The sequence below is a fragment of the Pipra filicauda genome, unplaced genomic scaffold (assembly GCF_003945595.2).
Source record: "Pipra filicauda isolate LSUMZ 115617 unplaced genomic scaffold, ASM394559v2 scaffold232_size1229904_pilon, whole genome shotgun sequence".
NCBI classification, from domain to species: domain Eukaryota; kingdom Metazoa; phylum Chordata; class Aves; order Passeriformes; family Pipridae; genus Pipra; species Pipra filicauda.
In genome coordinates, this window is record NW_024104346.1 from 145,437 (window position 1) to 162,254 (window position 16,818).

The following is a 16,818-nucleotide window of genomic DNA, read 5'->3' on the forward strand; positions in this document are numbered from 1 at the left end:
GGGGGGAGCACAGCTGGAATAACCTCACATCCCAGCTGGAATAACATCACATCCCATCAGTGCAGGGAGCTGGGAAGGGAGGGAGGGCAGATGTTGGATTGGTCTCATTCCCTCCGGATGAGCTGCTGCCTCCACAGAGCAGGGACCACATCCAGGCTGAATTCCCCTGGACTTCCCACTGGTGATGGGGAAAAGGGTTGGTCTTGCCTGAACCTTCCATATTTTCCTCCTTGGGATGTGCTTCCAAGCAGCTGGAACATCAGGAACCTCACGTGGTGTGTGTTTGTGTGAGAATCCAGAGGATCCTGGGAAAAAAAAAAGCCTTTGGCAGCTCCACGAAAAAGGCAGCAGGAAATGTAAGAAAAGCAATGCAAAAATTTATATTTTATTTTGAAGTCAAAAATTTAAAATAGCTTTCAAATTCAGCAAAGGATGCCTGAACACAAGGAAAAGCCTCATATACAGAGACAGATAAATTAAATTGTATATACTGCAGACAAGCCAGGTGTATGTATAGATTACATATGTACACTTTTATGTAAACCAGATTTATACATTTTATTACATTTACAAAAAAAAGCTGATCTTCCACTACTGTTTACTACAATAATGAAAAAAACATTTACATTGGGTTTTTTTAACTGTACAAACTTCTGATTCATAAAAATATATCTCTGTACAAAAGAGGGATTTTTTCTTTTTTTTTTTTTGTTAGTTTTTCTCCCTTTTGTTGTTTTTTTTTTTACCTTTTTGTTTCTTTTTTCTTTTCGGTTAGTTTTTTACCTTTTCATTTCTTTTTTTTTTTTTTTTTTTTGTTTTATAAAAAACATAATGCAAGTCCTCTGGGCACAAGGATGGAGAAATGTCACGCATCAGGTCCCAGCCAGCTTGCAAAAAAATCGGGATAAACCCCCTTCCACTTCCTTTGCTACTTGGGCAACAGCAGAAAAAGGTACTTAAATGGGTCAAAAGCAGCAAGTCTTGTTTAGGCAGAGCTTCCCCTCTCCCCCTGCATGGGTGTTTTAATAATTTGGGGTTATTTTTACACACCTTGACACGAGTTTCTCCTGGTTATTCCACGGGATGAGAGGGAGCCAGGAAGGTCTGGAGAGCAACGTGTGCGTTTTGTGTGGCCATCCCTGCTCTCCACACAGAGCACCCTCGGGGGGGTTGGCACCTTCCCAGCCTGGAGAGGCTTTTCTGGAGCTCAGGGACAGGAACCTGGAGGGCTCCAGGCTCTGCTGCCACGGAGGGGTTGGGATTTGGGGCGCTGGGAGAGGAGCTGGGACACGGCGGGTGCTGGAGCAGCAGGGACAGAGCAGGGGGTGGGTTTGGCCAGGGGCAGGAATCCCGGGATAATTTAGGTTGGAAGGGACCTGGGGGTCAAGGGTGGGCCAGGAGAGCCCAGCTGGAGGCAGGAAGCAGCTGTTTCCCTGCAGGATCCACGGGAATCTCCCAGCTCTGCCCTCCCTGGGGTTGCTCAGCTGATAAACTGAGGGGGGACAAACCTTGGCCTCACAGCTGAGTGTCCCCCCAGCCCAGCTGGGTCCCCTCTGGCCCTGACCCCTCTGGGATCCTTGTCCTGCGAGCTGGGGGAGCCCCCAGAGGGACAGCCCAGCCTGGCTGCCCATGGAATTCAGGCCTGGAAGCCTCTCCCTGGGTTTCTGGGAGCACTCCCTGCTGCAGGACACGGCTCAGCCTGCCCTGGGCTCCCTGTGTGCCCAGCCCCACATGGGCAGCACCTCCCTGACCCCTGCCCACATAGGATCAGGGCTCTGGCTCCTTCTCCCACCCCTCAGCACCTTTTCCTGCTTTGGGCAGCGGAGGTGGCATTTTTTTTGGCAGGCTGGCTGTCCAGCCACGAGGCTGGAGAATGCTGCTTTAAGAGCACTGAATAAGAGACAGAAGTAAAAAAAATAATATATATTTATATACATATACACACACACACACGCACACACACACAGAGTAAAAGAATAAACAAACCAGGGAAAAATAAAAAACAAACCTACCCTGTGGTTTTCATTAGGCAGAACCTCAGCTGACATCAGGGAGGGGAAAAAAACTAGTGCTTGGATGGGAGAGCATGGATGTAAACACCACCCTCGAGGTTTAATGCTGCTTTCCCTTGGAGTCTCCTGCAGGAGGAAGCTGCCTCGGTGACACAGGATTTCACTCTCACCTGGGAAATGCCACTGCTGCCTCCCCTGGCTCCAAAAATGGGCCCTCAGAGCAAACAGCCTCAAAGCCTGGATCAACAAGAGCAGCTCTGCTCCTCATCAGAGGAGGCCAAACTCACCAAAGCCTCGTTGTCTTCTAAGGCAGGAGAAATGTCAAGCTGCCTTATCTGCTCCCCTGAAAGCCAAGGCAACCTCTGTGCCCCTGGGAAATAAAGGGAGCAGCTCTGGAGAGAAATTAAAACTCTTATTTGGAGTTGCCATTTTGGAGGATCAATATGAAAAGGGCAAAGGCTTTTGGGGGGGGGAAAATCAGGATTTGTTAAGAGTTCTTTTTAAAGAGGTTTTTGTCCCTCGGTGTCTGTCAGCGGTTTCCTGGTCAGGGGGTTTGGACACAGCTCAGATCAGCAGCCAGGGAGAGGGGGAGTGTTTCCTCCCCAGCCCTGAGAGCTGCAGGAACGAACACAGGGCAGAAAAAACCCCAGTAAGAATGCCCAAAGGAAAAAGAAACGGGGAAGAGGGGAAAAAGCTTCCAAAGTTTCGCTTTTCCCATCGGGAGGGTCCCATTTGAAAACCCTTCCTCTGCCAGAGCCCTGGGGGGTAGAAAAAACAACAAACAAATATCCCACAAGCCCAAACACAGACAGAACAAGAGCTCATCCTTTCCTATCCTGGTGTTGTCCATAAATCCAGTCAGCACCTTGTGCACAACCCCTTTGTTGCCCAAGCTCTTCCCAAAGTTGGGGGGCAGCTGGTGGGGCCCCCACACATCCCACGGCTCCCTCTGGGAACACAGCACCAGGAGCAGGTTGGAAAAGCCTTCCCAGGTGCTCCCCTTGCCCAGGGAAGTTGGGCTGAGCCCCCCTGGCAGGGTGGGGAGGGAGGAGCTGAGCAGGAGCAGACCTTTGGTTGGCTTCGTGATCCAGGATGGAGGGCGGGCGGCCCCGGGCGGGGAAGGACGACAGAGGACAAACCCAGCGGTCCCTCAGGAGGTCACACAAAGTCCAACGAGGTGCAGCAGCTTCTCCACAGCCTCGGCAAAAGGTTGGGAGGAGGGAGATGGGCAGGGGATGGATGGAGACTAGTGAGGTGAAACACAATCATCCACCAGACGCCGACCCCGGAGCGATCTGGGATGGGGGGAAAGGAAAAGCAAACAGCCTGTTATTAACACACAGAAATGCTGGAGAGCCTGCAATGGCTTCATCCTAAACTGAGAACATTCCAGTCTGGAAGGGCTCTACAGGCCACAGGGTGCTTTTGATTATGACATGAAGTGATGTCTCTCTGCAGTAAAGCTTTGAAATCCCTGATCGCTGAGCAAAATCCCATCAGGATTCACCCAGGGAATGCTCCCTCTTACAGACCCGACTCTTCCTTCCCCTTTGGACTGTTCTCACCACAGCTTTACAGGCACTTGCTTGGCCACTGGTCTCCAAGAGGTTCCCAACCAGCAGCCAGCACATGAGACCCAGAGATGGTCCTATGCAGGGCCAGGAGTTGGACTCAGTGATCCTTGTGGGTCCCTTCCAACCTGGCATAGTCTGGGATTCTGGGTTTGGCCCTGTGTTGAGATGATCTCTTATAATCAGAATATCCTGAGCTCAGCCCCACAAGGACTGAGTCCAACTCCTGGCCCAGGAAGAACCACAAGGTGTTTTGGGCCATCTGAACAGCTCTGGGGGCTCCTCTGACCCACGGCTTCAAAACTGCCAGAGGGCAGGGTTAGGTGGGATACTGGGAAGAAAATCCTCCCTGTGAGGGTGGGGAGGGGCTGGAATGGACTGCCCAGAGAAGCTGTGGCTGCCCCATCCCTGGGAGTGTCCAAGGCTGGGCTGGAGCCACCTGGGCTAGCGGCGGGCAGAAGGGTGATGGGGTGACACGACCCTTATGATCCCTTCCAAGCCAAGCAGGCCACGATGCCGTGGTTTTGGGGTGGCAGAGGGGAGCCCAGCAGTGCCCCAGCTCACTCACCAGGGGGGTGGGTGCTATACTGCCGTGCACACCGTGCTCACTGTGAACTCGGCCTCGCTGGCCATGATGTCCGTGGGCTGCAGGTTCCGGTCGTACATGGGGTTCTCGAAGGTGGCCCTCACGTTGGTGTTCTCATGGCCAGCATAGCCATTGAACGGGACTTTTGGTCTTCTCCTGCAGCAGGGGAGAGCAAACCCACAGAGGTCACTCAACCACAGAGAGTCCTGAGTGGGAAGGGACCCACAAGGAGCATCCAGTCCAACCCTCAGCCCTGCACGGGCTCAGCCCCAAGAGTCTCCCCCTGTGCCCCAGAGGATCAGCCAAACCCTCCTGGAGCTCTGGCAGCCTTGGGGCTGTGCCCACGGCCCTGGGGAGCCTGGGCAGTGCCCAGCCAGGCCTCTGGGGGAAGAACCTTTTTCTAAAATCCAACCTAAACCTTCCTGACACAGCTCCAGGCCATTCCTGCAGTTCCACCCCCTGCCCTGGGCAGGGACACCTTCCACTAGACCAGGTTGCTCAGAGCCCCATCCCACCTGGCCTTGGGAGAGAGGGGAGACAGGATGGAAGGAAGGAGGGAAGGAAAGAAAGGAAAAAAGGGAGAGAGAAAGAGAGAAGAAAGAAGGGGAGAAAGGGCGAGAGAGAGAAAGAGAGAGAAAGAGAGGAAGAAAGGAAGAAAGGAAGAAAGGAAGAAAGGAAGAAAGGAGGAAAGGAGGAAAGGAGGAAAGGAGGAAAGGAAGAAAGGAAGAAAGGAAGAAAGGAAAGAAAGAAAGAAGGAAAAAAGAAGGAAAGAAAGAAGGAAAAAAGAAAGAAGAAAGAAAGAAAAAGAAAGAAAAAGGAAGAAAAAGAAAGACAGAGCTGCTTTTGAGGAAGGCAAACCCCTGGGGATGAGGCAGACAAATCTGACTGTGGATTTTTGCAGCACAGCAGCTCCTGGGTGCTGCTGCAACCCTGGGCACCCTCCCTCTGCAGAGCTCCCACAGCAACACCCTGATCAGGAGAAAATACTAATTTACAACACATGCAAGGCCAGCTTGAACACTGGAGCGTGGAATTTACTTCGCTTCATCCTCCTTAAAGTGGCCACAAATCTTATTAATGGTCAGAAACCCTCTCACTGCTCTCTCCTCCCAAACCCTCACCCCTCCGTGGGGCTCTGCTTCATTACCTTTTCACCTTCTGAATTAAAAGAGGTCTAAGGGGGTGGGATTTTAAGTTCCAGCTCAACGTTTCTGAGAGCCCCCCTGAATTTGTTTCCTGCCCCCCAAAACCCACCTGTGTTTGTAGAGATAAAGCACAAACCCTGCAATAATCAGGGCGATGAAAGGCACGAGGATGGCGGCTGCCACGGAGCTGCTGTTGGATGCAAAGTGGTGTCCTATGGATTCAGGATCCGTTTCCATCATGCTGAGGTCTGAAACGCAGCAGAAAAGAACACATTTCAAACCAGCACTGCAAGAAAATGGGCTTTGCTGGGGGCTTCCAGCAACAAAACGAGGTGCTGGAAAAGGCAATGGAAAGCTGCTGAGCTGCAGATGAAGGATGACCTGGAGATCCAGCCCAGCTTAGACAGCATCATTTATTTAGGACTGCAATTAAAGGGAGATGTAAATAGATTTATCTTGCCAAAATGTTCCAACCTGGCGCATAAAGCTGGGCTTTAAGGGGAGACTTTGAAATGCAATAACGAGCAACCTAATTCTCCATAAAGGTGAGAATATCCCAAAAATCCCAAGAAAGAGATTAAAAGCTCAAACCACATTTTAAGAGATATTTAGGGGCTTAAACTTTGCCTGTTTTAAGCCCTCAGGAGCCTCTGGGATTTCTGGAAGGGCGTTTCTGTGGCAGAAACGGGGCTTGGGCCTGTCAGAATTTGGCAACGCGGAGAAAAACTATGTTATTGGGGTTTTTTTTGTCCAGGTGCTTTTTGTGGCTCCAAAACCTCTTTCTGCCTTTGAGCAGCAGCCTGTTTACAGGCTTCACATCACAAATTTCGTCGTTGTGCTGTTTTGCCTCCCACAGTCTCCCGCCCAGGGCGGGTTCAGCAGAAGGGCTGAAAATCAAGGACAGGAGGAAACACCCCCTGTTTGAAACCCTCCACCACCACCAGGGCAGAGCTTTCAGAATCCAGGGGAAAAGGCACCAATCTGAGGAATTTTACCGAGTCTCTGGAGGCCAAACTGCCCGAAGCCTTTGCCCCTCACGAAGCCCTGGTACACGAAGGTGCCGCTCGAAGACTCCGACGAGACCTGCGGTGACAGGAGAGGGGAGATCAGCACGTCTGCCCAGCACCTCCCCGGGCTTTCACACCCATCTCACAGCACAGCCCTTTGCAAGCTCAGGCATGGAGTTAATTTGATTTAATTCCCCGGAAAACTGTGGTGCTCCGGGAGGCCTCTCAGTGCCCGACAGCTCGAGGCCCTCACGGCTCGGAGGAGGGAAAACAACAACAAAAAAATCCTGTTTGCAATAAACTCCACCAGACACTGCTGATCCCAGAGGGGGAACAAAGGCTCTGGGCCACCACTGGCCACGGGTCAAGCAGATGCACATTTCTTTCAAGCTCCAATGGATCTCTGAAGGGCACGGGAAGCTCGCAGGGGGGTGAGGAATTGGCTCCATTAGCTCTTTTTGCTTGATGTTTAGCAGACATAAAACGTTAAAATGGAATTAATCATGTTGTCTTCTCCTCAAGTGCTGTCTGGGAGACGCAGAGATTTCAAGCCACGGGGCAATAAAGCCACGCACAGCTGCGAGGGAGCACGAGGAGCTGTCACGCCGCGTTACATCCCGGGCTGGAAAAGCGCCCCGTGTCCCCCTCAAGGACTGGTCACTGGAGCAGCCTCATGCTGCCACCAGCTCAGGGAGTTATCCCTCAGCTCCAGGGAGAGAAAAGCCAGGCTGTGACAGCAGCAGGAGGAATTGTGTGGGTGGATCTCGTGCCCGAGGTGCCCCCGCGCTTACGTGTCCATCCAGAGCCCATTTATCGTTCTTGAACTTGTTGACGAAGATCTCCACCGGCCCCATGATCTGGTAGACCTGGAGGAGCAGGTGCACGTCTTCCTTCTTGTAAATGCCTGCCAAAGAAGTGGGAGTCACTGACTTTCTGCCTGAGAGGGCAGAGAAACCCCCCTCGTCACCTCAGGGGGGGACCAACCAACCCCGGCACAAGCGTCAATCCCCACGAGAGGCCACCTCGTGTCCTCACCAGACACCTGGAGCTCCACACCACTGTGGTCTATCAGGGTGGCATTGACTTTACTGGTGGCAGGGTCGAAGCTGGTGACAGACAGCATGGCAGGCTGCTTCTTGCCCAGGTACTCGTAGGAGCCTTTCCACAGGGAATTCCTCGCGAACACGTCCGCAGGCACTGGAAAACACAGCGGTTGGGAATGCACCAAAACAGCAGCATTGCCATGGGTTTCCAGGTTTTTTTTCAGGAATCAAAATAGAGGAGAAGTTCTTTCTTTCTTTCAATTCACAGATACATAATTGTCTCAAATCCCACCCTCTCCCTGTGCCATCACCGGTGAGGACGAAGCCAAGGAGAGGGGAACAAACGACCCCGTGACCTTAATTTGGTCGTTCTGACAAAAAAACAGCGTGAAAGCTTTAAAAAGAACCCCACCCCCAAACTAATTTATTAGGAATAGGAAAAGCTAACACAACCTATTTAAAAAAAAAAAAAGGGTTGAGTGTCCAGCCCTGGAATCTCTGGAATGCCCCGGGGAGGGCAGCGGGTGTCGATGCACGACTTCTCCAGGGAAGCACGGACAGGGTGGGGCACATGGGCTGCTCCCAGCAAGGATCTGGGTTTGAGAAGGGCTGGGCAGGGATGGATGTGCCAAGGTCACTGCTGTGTCCCACGGGGATGATCCCACTGTGTACCTGAGAGCTTGGCGAGCGGCGGGTCCCGCGCGGTGCCCACGGGCCTCCCGCTGGGACGGACGTCGGCTGGAAGAGAGGGAAGATGCAGGGTGAGCTCCCACCCTCCAGGAGAGCCAAACAGCTCTGTGTCAAGGTTAGACTGCTCCTCTGTGGCAGGTAAAAGCTTGGTGAGGTGAAGGACAAAGAAGGTGCTTCCAGACCCAAACCAGCCGTGCGAAGCCCCTCAGGTGGCTCCGGGGGATCCTCTGGCTGGAGAGACCCTTCCCTTGGCTCCAGCTCCCACCAACTGAAAACCAGGCCCTGATTTTCCTCCCCTTCTGAGGGCAAAAAATGCCAAACCCAAATGATGCTCTGGACACCTCTGAACCCTGACCCCAGAACTGAGTCCCCGGGTCTTATCCACAGACCGAAAACTGCCTTTGTGGGACATCAAAGGCCCGTGGGCTCCACAACCAGGAGACAAACACAGGGCTCTGGTGGGGGGCTGAGGGCTGCAGTGTCCCCTGGGCACACACAGCCCCACTGGCACCCTCTGCCCAGGGCTTTACCCAGGCAGATGGGGGGTTTTCCTGTCCAGCTGCCGTCGGCTTTGCAGGTCCTGTGCTCGGAGCCTCCGGTGAGGTAGAACCCGCTCTGGCAGGAGTAGATCAAGGTGTAGCCCAGGGATGGCAAATCCAGAGCTCCCACGTTGGCATGGGAAGGTGTCTCCGGCTGCTTACAGTGGTGAGCTGGAAGGGACAAGGGAAACAGGGCTGAGGGACACCACCCACGGGACACAGGGAGGCCAGAGAGGGACACCAGGGTGTCAGCAGGGACAGAAACCTCCTGGAAGAGCTTTTACCCAACAGCTTTCCCTGCTCCCTGAGAAATGCCATGCCTGGATTCTTCCCAGCCAGGTGAATTAACGAGAAGATTCCCATGGCTGGGATTGCTCTTGCTGGATAAAGCTCTCAGAGGACCCTTCACTCAGCTCCATGAACTGAAAATCGGGCTCTGCCCGAAAGGTGGGCATCCCCCACTTTTAAGGGAAAAAGCCAAAACCAAAGGATGTTAAAGCACCTTCCTTTGAGCTCTGAGCCCAGAACTGAGTCCCAGGTGTATCTGCAGACTGGAAACTGTCTTTGCAGGACACCAAGCGAGCTGTGCAGTGGTCAGAAATCCCTGTAACTGCTCAATAACTCTCAGGATTTGGCCACAGAGGCTGAATGAGAGCTTGCCCAGCTCCCTGTCCCCAGAGCATGTGCCAACACTGCTCCAGCAGCTCCTGCAAATGTGTCACCCCTTCCCTGAGATGTTACGACTCCAAAGCAGTAAATCCCAAAGCAGGGAAGCTCCTTGTCCCCCTCACTGCAGATTCACAGGCTCAAAGAATGGTTTGGTTGGCAGGGACCTTAAAGGTCATCTAGTTCCAGCCCCCAATTTTTGCCAGCTTTGTCCTTCCTGCAGCTCTCCAACTGCTCCTAATTGAAAACAAACCCTTGGCAGCCCTCAGGAGGTACCAGCATCGCCCTCCCTTCACAGAGGAGGAAATATAAACCCCAGAGAGCTGGAAGAGTGACCTGAACTCACATGGTTTGGGAGCCCCAGCACTCATTAGCTCCTTCCAGAGCAACCACCCCCTGTCCCCTGATGCCACATGTCAGAGCATTTAAAGCTGGGTGTCCCAGTTGTTCTGTTCACAGAACAAGCATCCACAGGGCTTGTTAGTGGAAAAATATCTCCCCAGTAAACCACCTCACGAGGGAGAGGAAAAAGCTTTTTAATACTCATGACCCACAGGCCAGGATGGGTATCACCACTTAAACACATTAAAATAAACTCCTCCTGCTGTAGCAGGGAGGTGATGGACAGCTTAAAGGGAAGAGCAGCACGTTCCCAAAGAGGAGGAGGAGAAGCTCTGCTCTGCTGGAGAGCCCTCCTGGCTAAATGTTAACCTGCTCCCCAGGGCCAGCTCACAGCTCTGCCACCAAATGGGCTTTCAGGAGCACAGAACAACATTTCACCTGACGACTGTGTCTCTGAGGAAGGGACAGGCAATGAAAATCTCATCTGAAATCACAAGTGGCTGCTGGTGCAACGTCAGGAGAGAAGGGATGGAGTGAGCTCCCTTTTATCACAGTGTTGGAGAGTCACAGAGGGGTTTGGGTTGGAAGGGAGCTTAAAAATCATCCAGTTCCACCCCCACAGGGACACCTTCCATTAACCCAGGTTGCTCCAAGCTGGCCTTGGACACTTCCAGGGATGGGGCAGCCACAGCTTCTCTGGGCACCCTGTGCCAGGCCCTCCCCACCCTCCCAGGGGAGAACTTCTTCCTCATCTCCCAACCTTCCTAAAATCCGATATATTTCCTCCAAGAATGTGTTTTCTCACAGCTCCCTCCTGAATTCCCAGCTCTCCTGAGCCAGTACCAACCCCAGCCTGGCTCCAGGCTCTGGCTCCCTGTGCCACTCCCAGGACTTACGGACACAGTCGGGCTGGACGCCGCTCCACGTCAGGTTGGGGAGGCAGGTCCTGGTGGTGGAGCCCTGCAGCAGGTACCCCTTCTGGCACTTGAAAAAGATGATGCTTCCCACCTGTTCCAAGGGCAGGGAAACACTGAACTCCCCCAGTGCCACGCCGGGAGAAAAAGGCGCTTCTAGAATTTTCCATGTTGGCCATTCCCCCCTCGTCCTGTCACTCCAGGCCCTTGTCCCAAGTCCCTCTCCAGCTCTCCTGGAGCCCCTTTAAGGAGCATTTCCCTGTCACACTCTGCCCCAGCCCCCCCAGCCCCCACAGGAGCTCCAGAGGCAGCTCCACTCCAGTGCCAGCTCCCGACTGCCAGCTCAGACAAAAGTCAGACTTGTAGTGTCTCAGTATTAATTAAAACCTAAAATTAGTTCATTAACCCCCAGGATTAAGATAACTAATTAGCAGCAAAACTGCAGGATCCACTTGGCACGGGGTAACCACATGGAATCAACTCTCCCAACAGGGAATGGGCACCCACAGGGACAGCAGGAGAGGGAGCACCTCAGGGCATCCCTTTGGGTTCTCTCCCTCCATTCCACAGATTTCCTGCTGCATGGGAGCTGAGATAAAGGGAAACACCTGTGGAATTTGGACTGAAAATTAATGGAAATGTGAGGAGTAATTACACCAATAACTACTAATTAGCACTGCAATTAATATCATGTACAATGCAGTGCTGGTTAATCCTGCACAAACACAGCCCGGGGTCTGACACTGGGATCACACCGTCCCAGGAGGACTCACAGATCTGTGCCAGGGCTCAGGCACGGGCTGAGCACGGCAGGTTTGGGGGATCCCACCGCCCTGGCAGTACCTGGTATCCCTGGGAATTGTTCTGCATCCCAAAGAGAGGCACGCCGGGGTCCGCACATGTGGTGAGGCTGGGGTCTGCAAAAACAGGGAGAGGGGTTAGAGGAGGGGCCACCCCAGAGCTCTGCACACACACCCTGCTGTGCCTCTGCTCAGCTGCAGTGCTGGGATTCTCCAGGGCCTGGCTGGGGGAGCAGGGAGCTGGAGCATCCCAGGATTCCCAGCCTTCCTTCTTCCACTCGCTCACCACGAGCCCCACAGCAAACGCCTCTCAAAATACCCCCATTAACAGGACTGTGGAGGACAAGGAATAAACTAAGTCCCCCCAAAGCCACCAGTGGGGCAGGAGTGGCTGCCCCCAGCCTGCAGCCAGAGGAGAGCAGAGCACAACTTCTCTGCTTCCACTGTTTATTTTTAGGCCTTTATTCCTCAGGATGTGACTCATCAGTCCCTTCCCACGGCCACGGCGCTGTCTCCAGGCCCTGGGGATGTGGGGAGTGACTAAACAAGGGCCACAGAACGTGGCTGATTTGGGGCTAATTCATCTCCCATCCTTTGGCTCTGCTGAGCTGCTGTCATTTGTCACTGCTGCAGTTTCCATGGGAGCCCCCTGATAAATCACTGCCTGGAAAATAAAGAGAGAAAGAGCCCCCTGGCTGGGGGAGGCACGGGGTGATGGATGAGGGCAGAGCCTCGGCCCCCTGGCTGTGCCTGGGCAAGGTCTGGGTGCTGGAAGCTCAAAGTATCCAAAAATGGGTGAGATCTGAATAAATACAGCACTTGGGGTACAGCTGCCTGGGTCACAAACTGCCATCCTGGGGTGAGGTTTTGCAGACACACAATTCTTTTCCTTTCACAGGATCAATAAACCATTAAGGTTGGAAAAAGACCTTGAAGATCATTGAGTCCAACCATTCCCCCAGCACTGGCATTAAACCAAGTCCCTGAATGCCACACCTACATTTTGGGTTTTAAATCCCCCCCCCCCAAGGCAGTCTGTTCCAGGGCTTGGCAACCCTTCCCACGAAGAAATTTTCCCTAACACCCAATCTCCTTCCTTGTGGTTTGCTTTGGGCAAACCCTCAGCACATTCCCTCAGCAGCAGGAACAGGGTTGGCTGGTTCAGCCCTCTGAGAGGTGGGTCCCACACATGTGCAACAGGATCCCAGACAAGGATCTGCAAGGAAGCACTGAAGCATTCCAATCCAACATTTCCAGCACAGGAGCAGGTGCTCTCAGCCCCCTGGATGTGAGAAAGCTCCTGGTGAAACCAATTGGAGGTTCAGGCCGTGACTCTTTTTGCATTCCTGTAGTTGGTGGTGCATTCAGAAGGAACCAGAAGGACTGAAATCCACGGGGAACAGCCCCATGGATGTGTTTCTCCCCACTGCCCACGTGGGGGGATGGTGGTGATGCCCTTTATCACAGGAGCCCTGCAGTTCAGGAGTGCAGCCAGGGCTTCAAACAGGCCAAGAATTCTGGGAGTAGTTCTGGTTACAGACCTCCCAGAGGTGTCACAGGGTTCAAGATGAGCACCTGAGGAAGGTGTGGAAACATCAGCCTGAATCCCAAGGCTGCAGCTCAGCAAGGCAAGCTGGGGGAGTTTGGTTTCTGTCCACACACTGAGCCCCAGGAAGGTTTGGGTTGGAAGGGAGCTTAAAAATCATCCAGTTCCACCCCCCTGCCTTGGGCAGGGACACCTTGCACTAGACCAGGTTGCTCCAGCCTGGCCTTGGACACTGCCAGGGATGGGAATCTAAGCAGTGAGGAGAAGGAGAGGGGTTGTTTATCAGCCAGTGCCCACAAACCAAAAGCATCGTCCCTTCACGTCCCCACTTCCAGGGCAACAAAACGCTCGCTTCTGCAAACTCAGAAGAGAAAACCAAAAAGAAAAGAACCAAAAGAAAACCAACAGGGAAGCTGGGTGAGGGCCCAGAGCTCTTCCCTTACCTATGCAGCTGGGCTGGGTCCCACTCCACGTCCCGTCAGACTGGCAGAACCTCCGGGCTGAGCCCACCAGCACGAGCGGGGCCAGGCAGGAGAAGGACACGGAGGAGCGGTAGGTGAAGCCTCTGTCCTCCCTCCTGCCCTGGGCTGGGGTCCCTGGGTCACCACAGAACACAGCTGGAACGGGCAAAGGGACAACAGGATGGCCATGAACCGCCTCAGGAGAAAGGAGTGTTAATAAGCTACAGACAGGTCTGTGAACGGCCCAAACTCTGCCACCAACTCCATGACCGGCTGCTCTCCTTGTAATCCTGGTAATTAACTTGCACCTTCTCTCCCATCTTTTCCCTTTTTTCCTCTCTTTTTCCCCCCCTAAAAGCAGGCTTAGCTTCCAAATGTCTCCCTAATTGCACCATGTCACTTTGCTACCTGGTTCTGTGTCACACTAATTATCCAGGATCCAGGGAGAGGTGCAAGGAACACGGGGAGGGCTTTGTGTGATTTAATATGAAAATGGCTATTGTGCAGCTGCCAGCCACTGGAAAAGGAACTCAGAGCTGCCTTTGGCATTAGGAGACATTGAACTGGTAGTTTTTGGCACCAGTTCCTGTATCAGGCACACAGGTTTCCACCCAGCCCCACTCTGCCCTCACAAAACATTCCCAACTCCTGCTGCCACACAGAGCTCTTGGCCAAAGGCTTTTTCCCCATGGCCTTTGGCAGTTCCAGGAGCCCTGACTGCAGCAGATCCAGCCACTGGGGAGACACTGGACAAGCACCCAGTTTGGAGGAAAATCCTCAGGTTTGTTCCAAGTGTGACCTTACATTCTCTATTGCCAACCGTGTCCCCAGGGCCACCCCCTTGCAGGTGGCAAACCAGTGCCCCAGCAACCTGGCTGCTGTGGGAGGTGGGCAGAGCGTTCAGACCTTGAGGCAGAGGTACTTCAGGCATCCTCACAGCACGAAAAATCCCCACTGGCTTTAGTTCATGCCCGACTTCCCCTGGGCTCGGGGCAGGAGGCACAGCAGGGCCACCAAAACCAGCCACTAAAACCAGCCACTAAAACCAGCCACACTGGGAGCAGAGGTGATGGAAAGGGCATCAAACCAGCGGGTTTTGGGGCAGGATCCTCCCGGCCCCTGGCTGGGCTCCTACTCACGGAAGCACTGGGGGACGTCCCCGCTCCAGGTGCCGTTGCCCTCGCAGGTCAGCACGGCGGGCAGGGACAGCTGGTACCCCTCCAGGCAGGCATAGCTCACACTGGCCCCCCAGCTGAAATCCGTGCCCACCACCTTCCCGTTGGGAATGGCCTGGGGGGCTCTGCAGGTGATGGCTGTGGGGGGAGACAAAAGACAAAAGCAGGCTCAGTTCCCGTCGCTTCTCCACGAAGGGCACGGTCACGTAGGGTCAAAGCCACGTCCTGCCCTCCAAGGGCATCTCCTGGTGTGGTGGTTGGAGCCACCACAAAAATCTAAAATCTGATTTCCAGGCTTCCCCCACCCTTTCCCATAATTTTATCTCAACACCCAAGAGAAACTTTCAGGCAAGAGGCTTCTATAGGGGAAAAGGGGAAGTGTATACATGGCACAGACTGGGGTGAAAACTCCAGGATTTTACTTTGAAGTTTGGAGTTAACCAAACCATAGAAAATGCTGACCCCCAAGCATCACCAGCCCAACCCCTGGCCCTGCACAGACACCCCAACAATCCCACCCTGTCCCTCAGAGGATCATCCAAACCCTCCTGGAGCTCTGGGAGCCTTGGGGCCATGCCCAACCAGCCTCTGGGGGAAGAACCATTTTCCCTGATCTCTCTCCAAATCAGAGTCACTTCATTTCCAGCTGAAGGGAAGAACCTGCCCTGACTTGGCGTGAAAACTCATCTCGGATTCCCTGGGAGATTGATACATTTTGGACAACCTGGCTGAGTTTCAGATCAGCAGCTAAAGCAACAACCTGTCAGTATTTCATCCACTCTGGGGTGTTTTAATATGACATTTTTGCAGTGCTTTGCTTTTCAGCTCAGGTGAGCATTGGGAGAGATGCTAAACCTGTGCAAATCAGCCTGGCCTCCAAACATGACTCTTGGCCACATTCTGGATTATTCCTGCAGCATTAGCTCAGTGCAGAGAATGAAAGAGCAGCGTAAGAATTGCTCTTTACAGCCTCTGAAGGAGCTGCAGTGCATTATAAAGTTCCTCTGTGGTCTGTATTTGTATCAGCATGATGACAGGTGAATTTTCCAGATTGCTAAAGAAGTGCACAGATGCTGCTACAAGTCTTATCTGCACTTGGTGGGTGAGTAAAACACTCACAGAAGAGATCCAGCCTGCCCAGCAACTGCTTTATTATTTCCTTTTTCTATCTCTGAACCACAGGAGCAATCTCAGAACAGAGGAATAATGAAAAGGCTCAGAGGAAACATTTTTCAGATGATTCCAGACGATGCCAAGAAGCGTGTGCTTGCAAAACACAGTATTTCAGTGGAGTTTGATCTGAGGTTTTGTGAAGAGGAAGGAGTCACTTTGCTCCCTGGGCTTCGCTCTTCCCTCTCTACCACACAGGTAAGAGCAGCTGCCTCCCTCCCAGGCACGGTGTGGTGACTGATGGACTTAAAGATAGCAGGGCGTTTGTGCTGTAAAACGTGATAGGTGGTGTCAGAGCCATAAATAGGGGAGAGATGGAACGACAGAGCCAAGAGAAGCGCCCAGGGGGGCTCCGGGCACGACGCACAAGTCGCCGCTACTTTTTACCTCGTCCCAAAAACTTTGGTGGCCTGGGGACCCCTCCTTACCCTTGCAGGCGGGTTTGGTGCCGTTCCAGGTGCGGTCCTTGGTGCAGGTGAGGGAGGAGGCCCTGTCTGACTCCATCATGTAGCCGGGGGTGCACTGGAACACCACGGACTGGTTGTAGGTGAAGTCGGAGCCCAGGCGGACGCCGTTGGCCGGCACGCCGGGGTCGCCGCAGTTGATCACTGCCAAAGGCAAGGGGAGGAGCATTTCTGGCTGCCCAGCCCTCCTCTCACACCTCTGGATCTGCCTGAATGAGGTACCTGATGGTCCCAAGTGCTTTGGGCAGGCAGGATGTGCTCAGAGGGCCGTGGGCAAGGGAGGGTTTGGAGCACACGGCACGTAGAGGGAGCCGGGCTCCGGCACGTGGAGAATCATGGAATCATAGGATCATAGGATCATAGAATCAGCTGGGTTGGAAGGGACCTCCGAGATCATCAAGTCCAACCCTTGATCCAACCCCGCCGTGGTTCCCAGCCCATGGCACTGATGCCACATCCAGTCCCATCTTAAACACCTCCAGGGACGGAGAATCCACCACTTCCCTGGGCAGCCCATTCCAATGGCTGAGCACCCTCTCTGGAAAAAAATTCTTCCTAATCTCCAACCTAAACCTCCCCTGGCACAGCTGAAGACCCAGCTGAAGACCCAGCTGAAGACCTTGCTGATGGTTGCCTGGGAAAAGAGCCCAACCCCCCCTGGCTCCCCCCTCCTGTCAGGGAGTTGCA

At 53.5% G+C, this 16,818-nt stretch overlaps 1 protein-coding gene across 3 annotated transcripts in view; it reads right to left on the reverse strand.

Moving 5' to 3' along the window:
* Window positions 1-825: 825 nt before the first annotated feature.
* The window catches only part of CSMD2 (CUB and Sushi multiple domains 2), a 249,974-nt gene continuing 233,981 nt past the window's right edge, over window positions 826-16,818 (reverse strand). For all 3 annotated transcript variants that reach the window (XM_039381590.1, XM_039381589.1, XM_039381591.1), the window contains 13 exons: window positions 16,096-16,275; window positions 14,462-14,635; window positions 13,305-13,478; window positions 11,359-11,432; window positions 10,498-10,609; window positions 8,585-8,764; window positions 8,037-8,102; window positions 7,357-7,518; window positions 7,113-7,225; window positions 6,310-6,397; window positions 5,424-5,562; window positions 4,152-4,325; window positions 826-3,307 (listed from right to left, as the gene is read on the reverse strand). In XM_039381590.1, coding sequence (XP_039237524.1) covers window positions 4,166-4,325; window positions 5,424-5,562; window positions 6,310-6,397; window positions 7,113-7,225; window positions 7,357-7,518; window positions 8,037-8,102; window positions 8,585-8,764; window positions 10,498-10,609; window positions 11,359-11,432; window positions 13,305-13,478; window positions 14,462-14,635; window positions 16,096-16,275 — 1,622 coding nt within the window. In that variant the 3' untranslated portion in view covers window positions 826-3,307; window positions 4,152-4,165. The remainder of the gene's footprint in view (window positions 3,308-4,151; window positions 4,326-5,423; window positions 5,563-6,309; window positions 6,398-7,112; window positions 7,226-7,356; window positions 7,519-8,036; window positions 8,103-8,584; window positions 8,765-10,497; window positions 10,610-11,358; window positions 11,433-13,304; window positions 13,479-14,461; window positions 14,636-16,095; window positions 16,276-16,818) is intronic.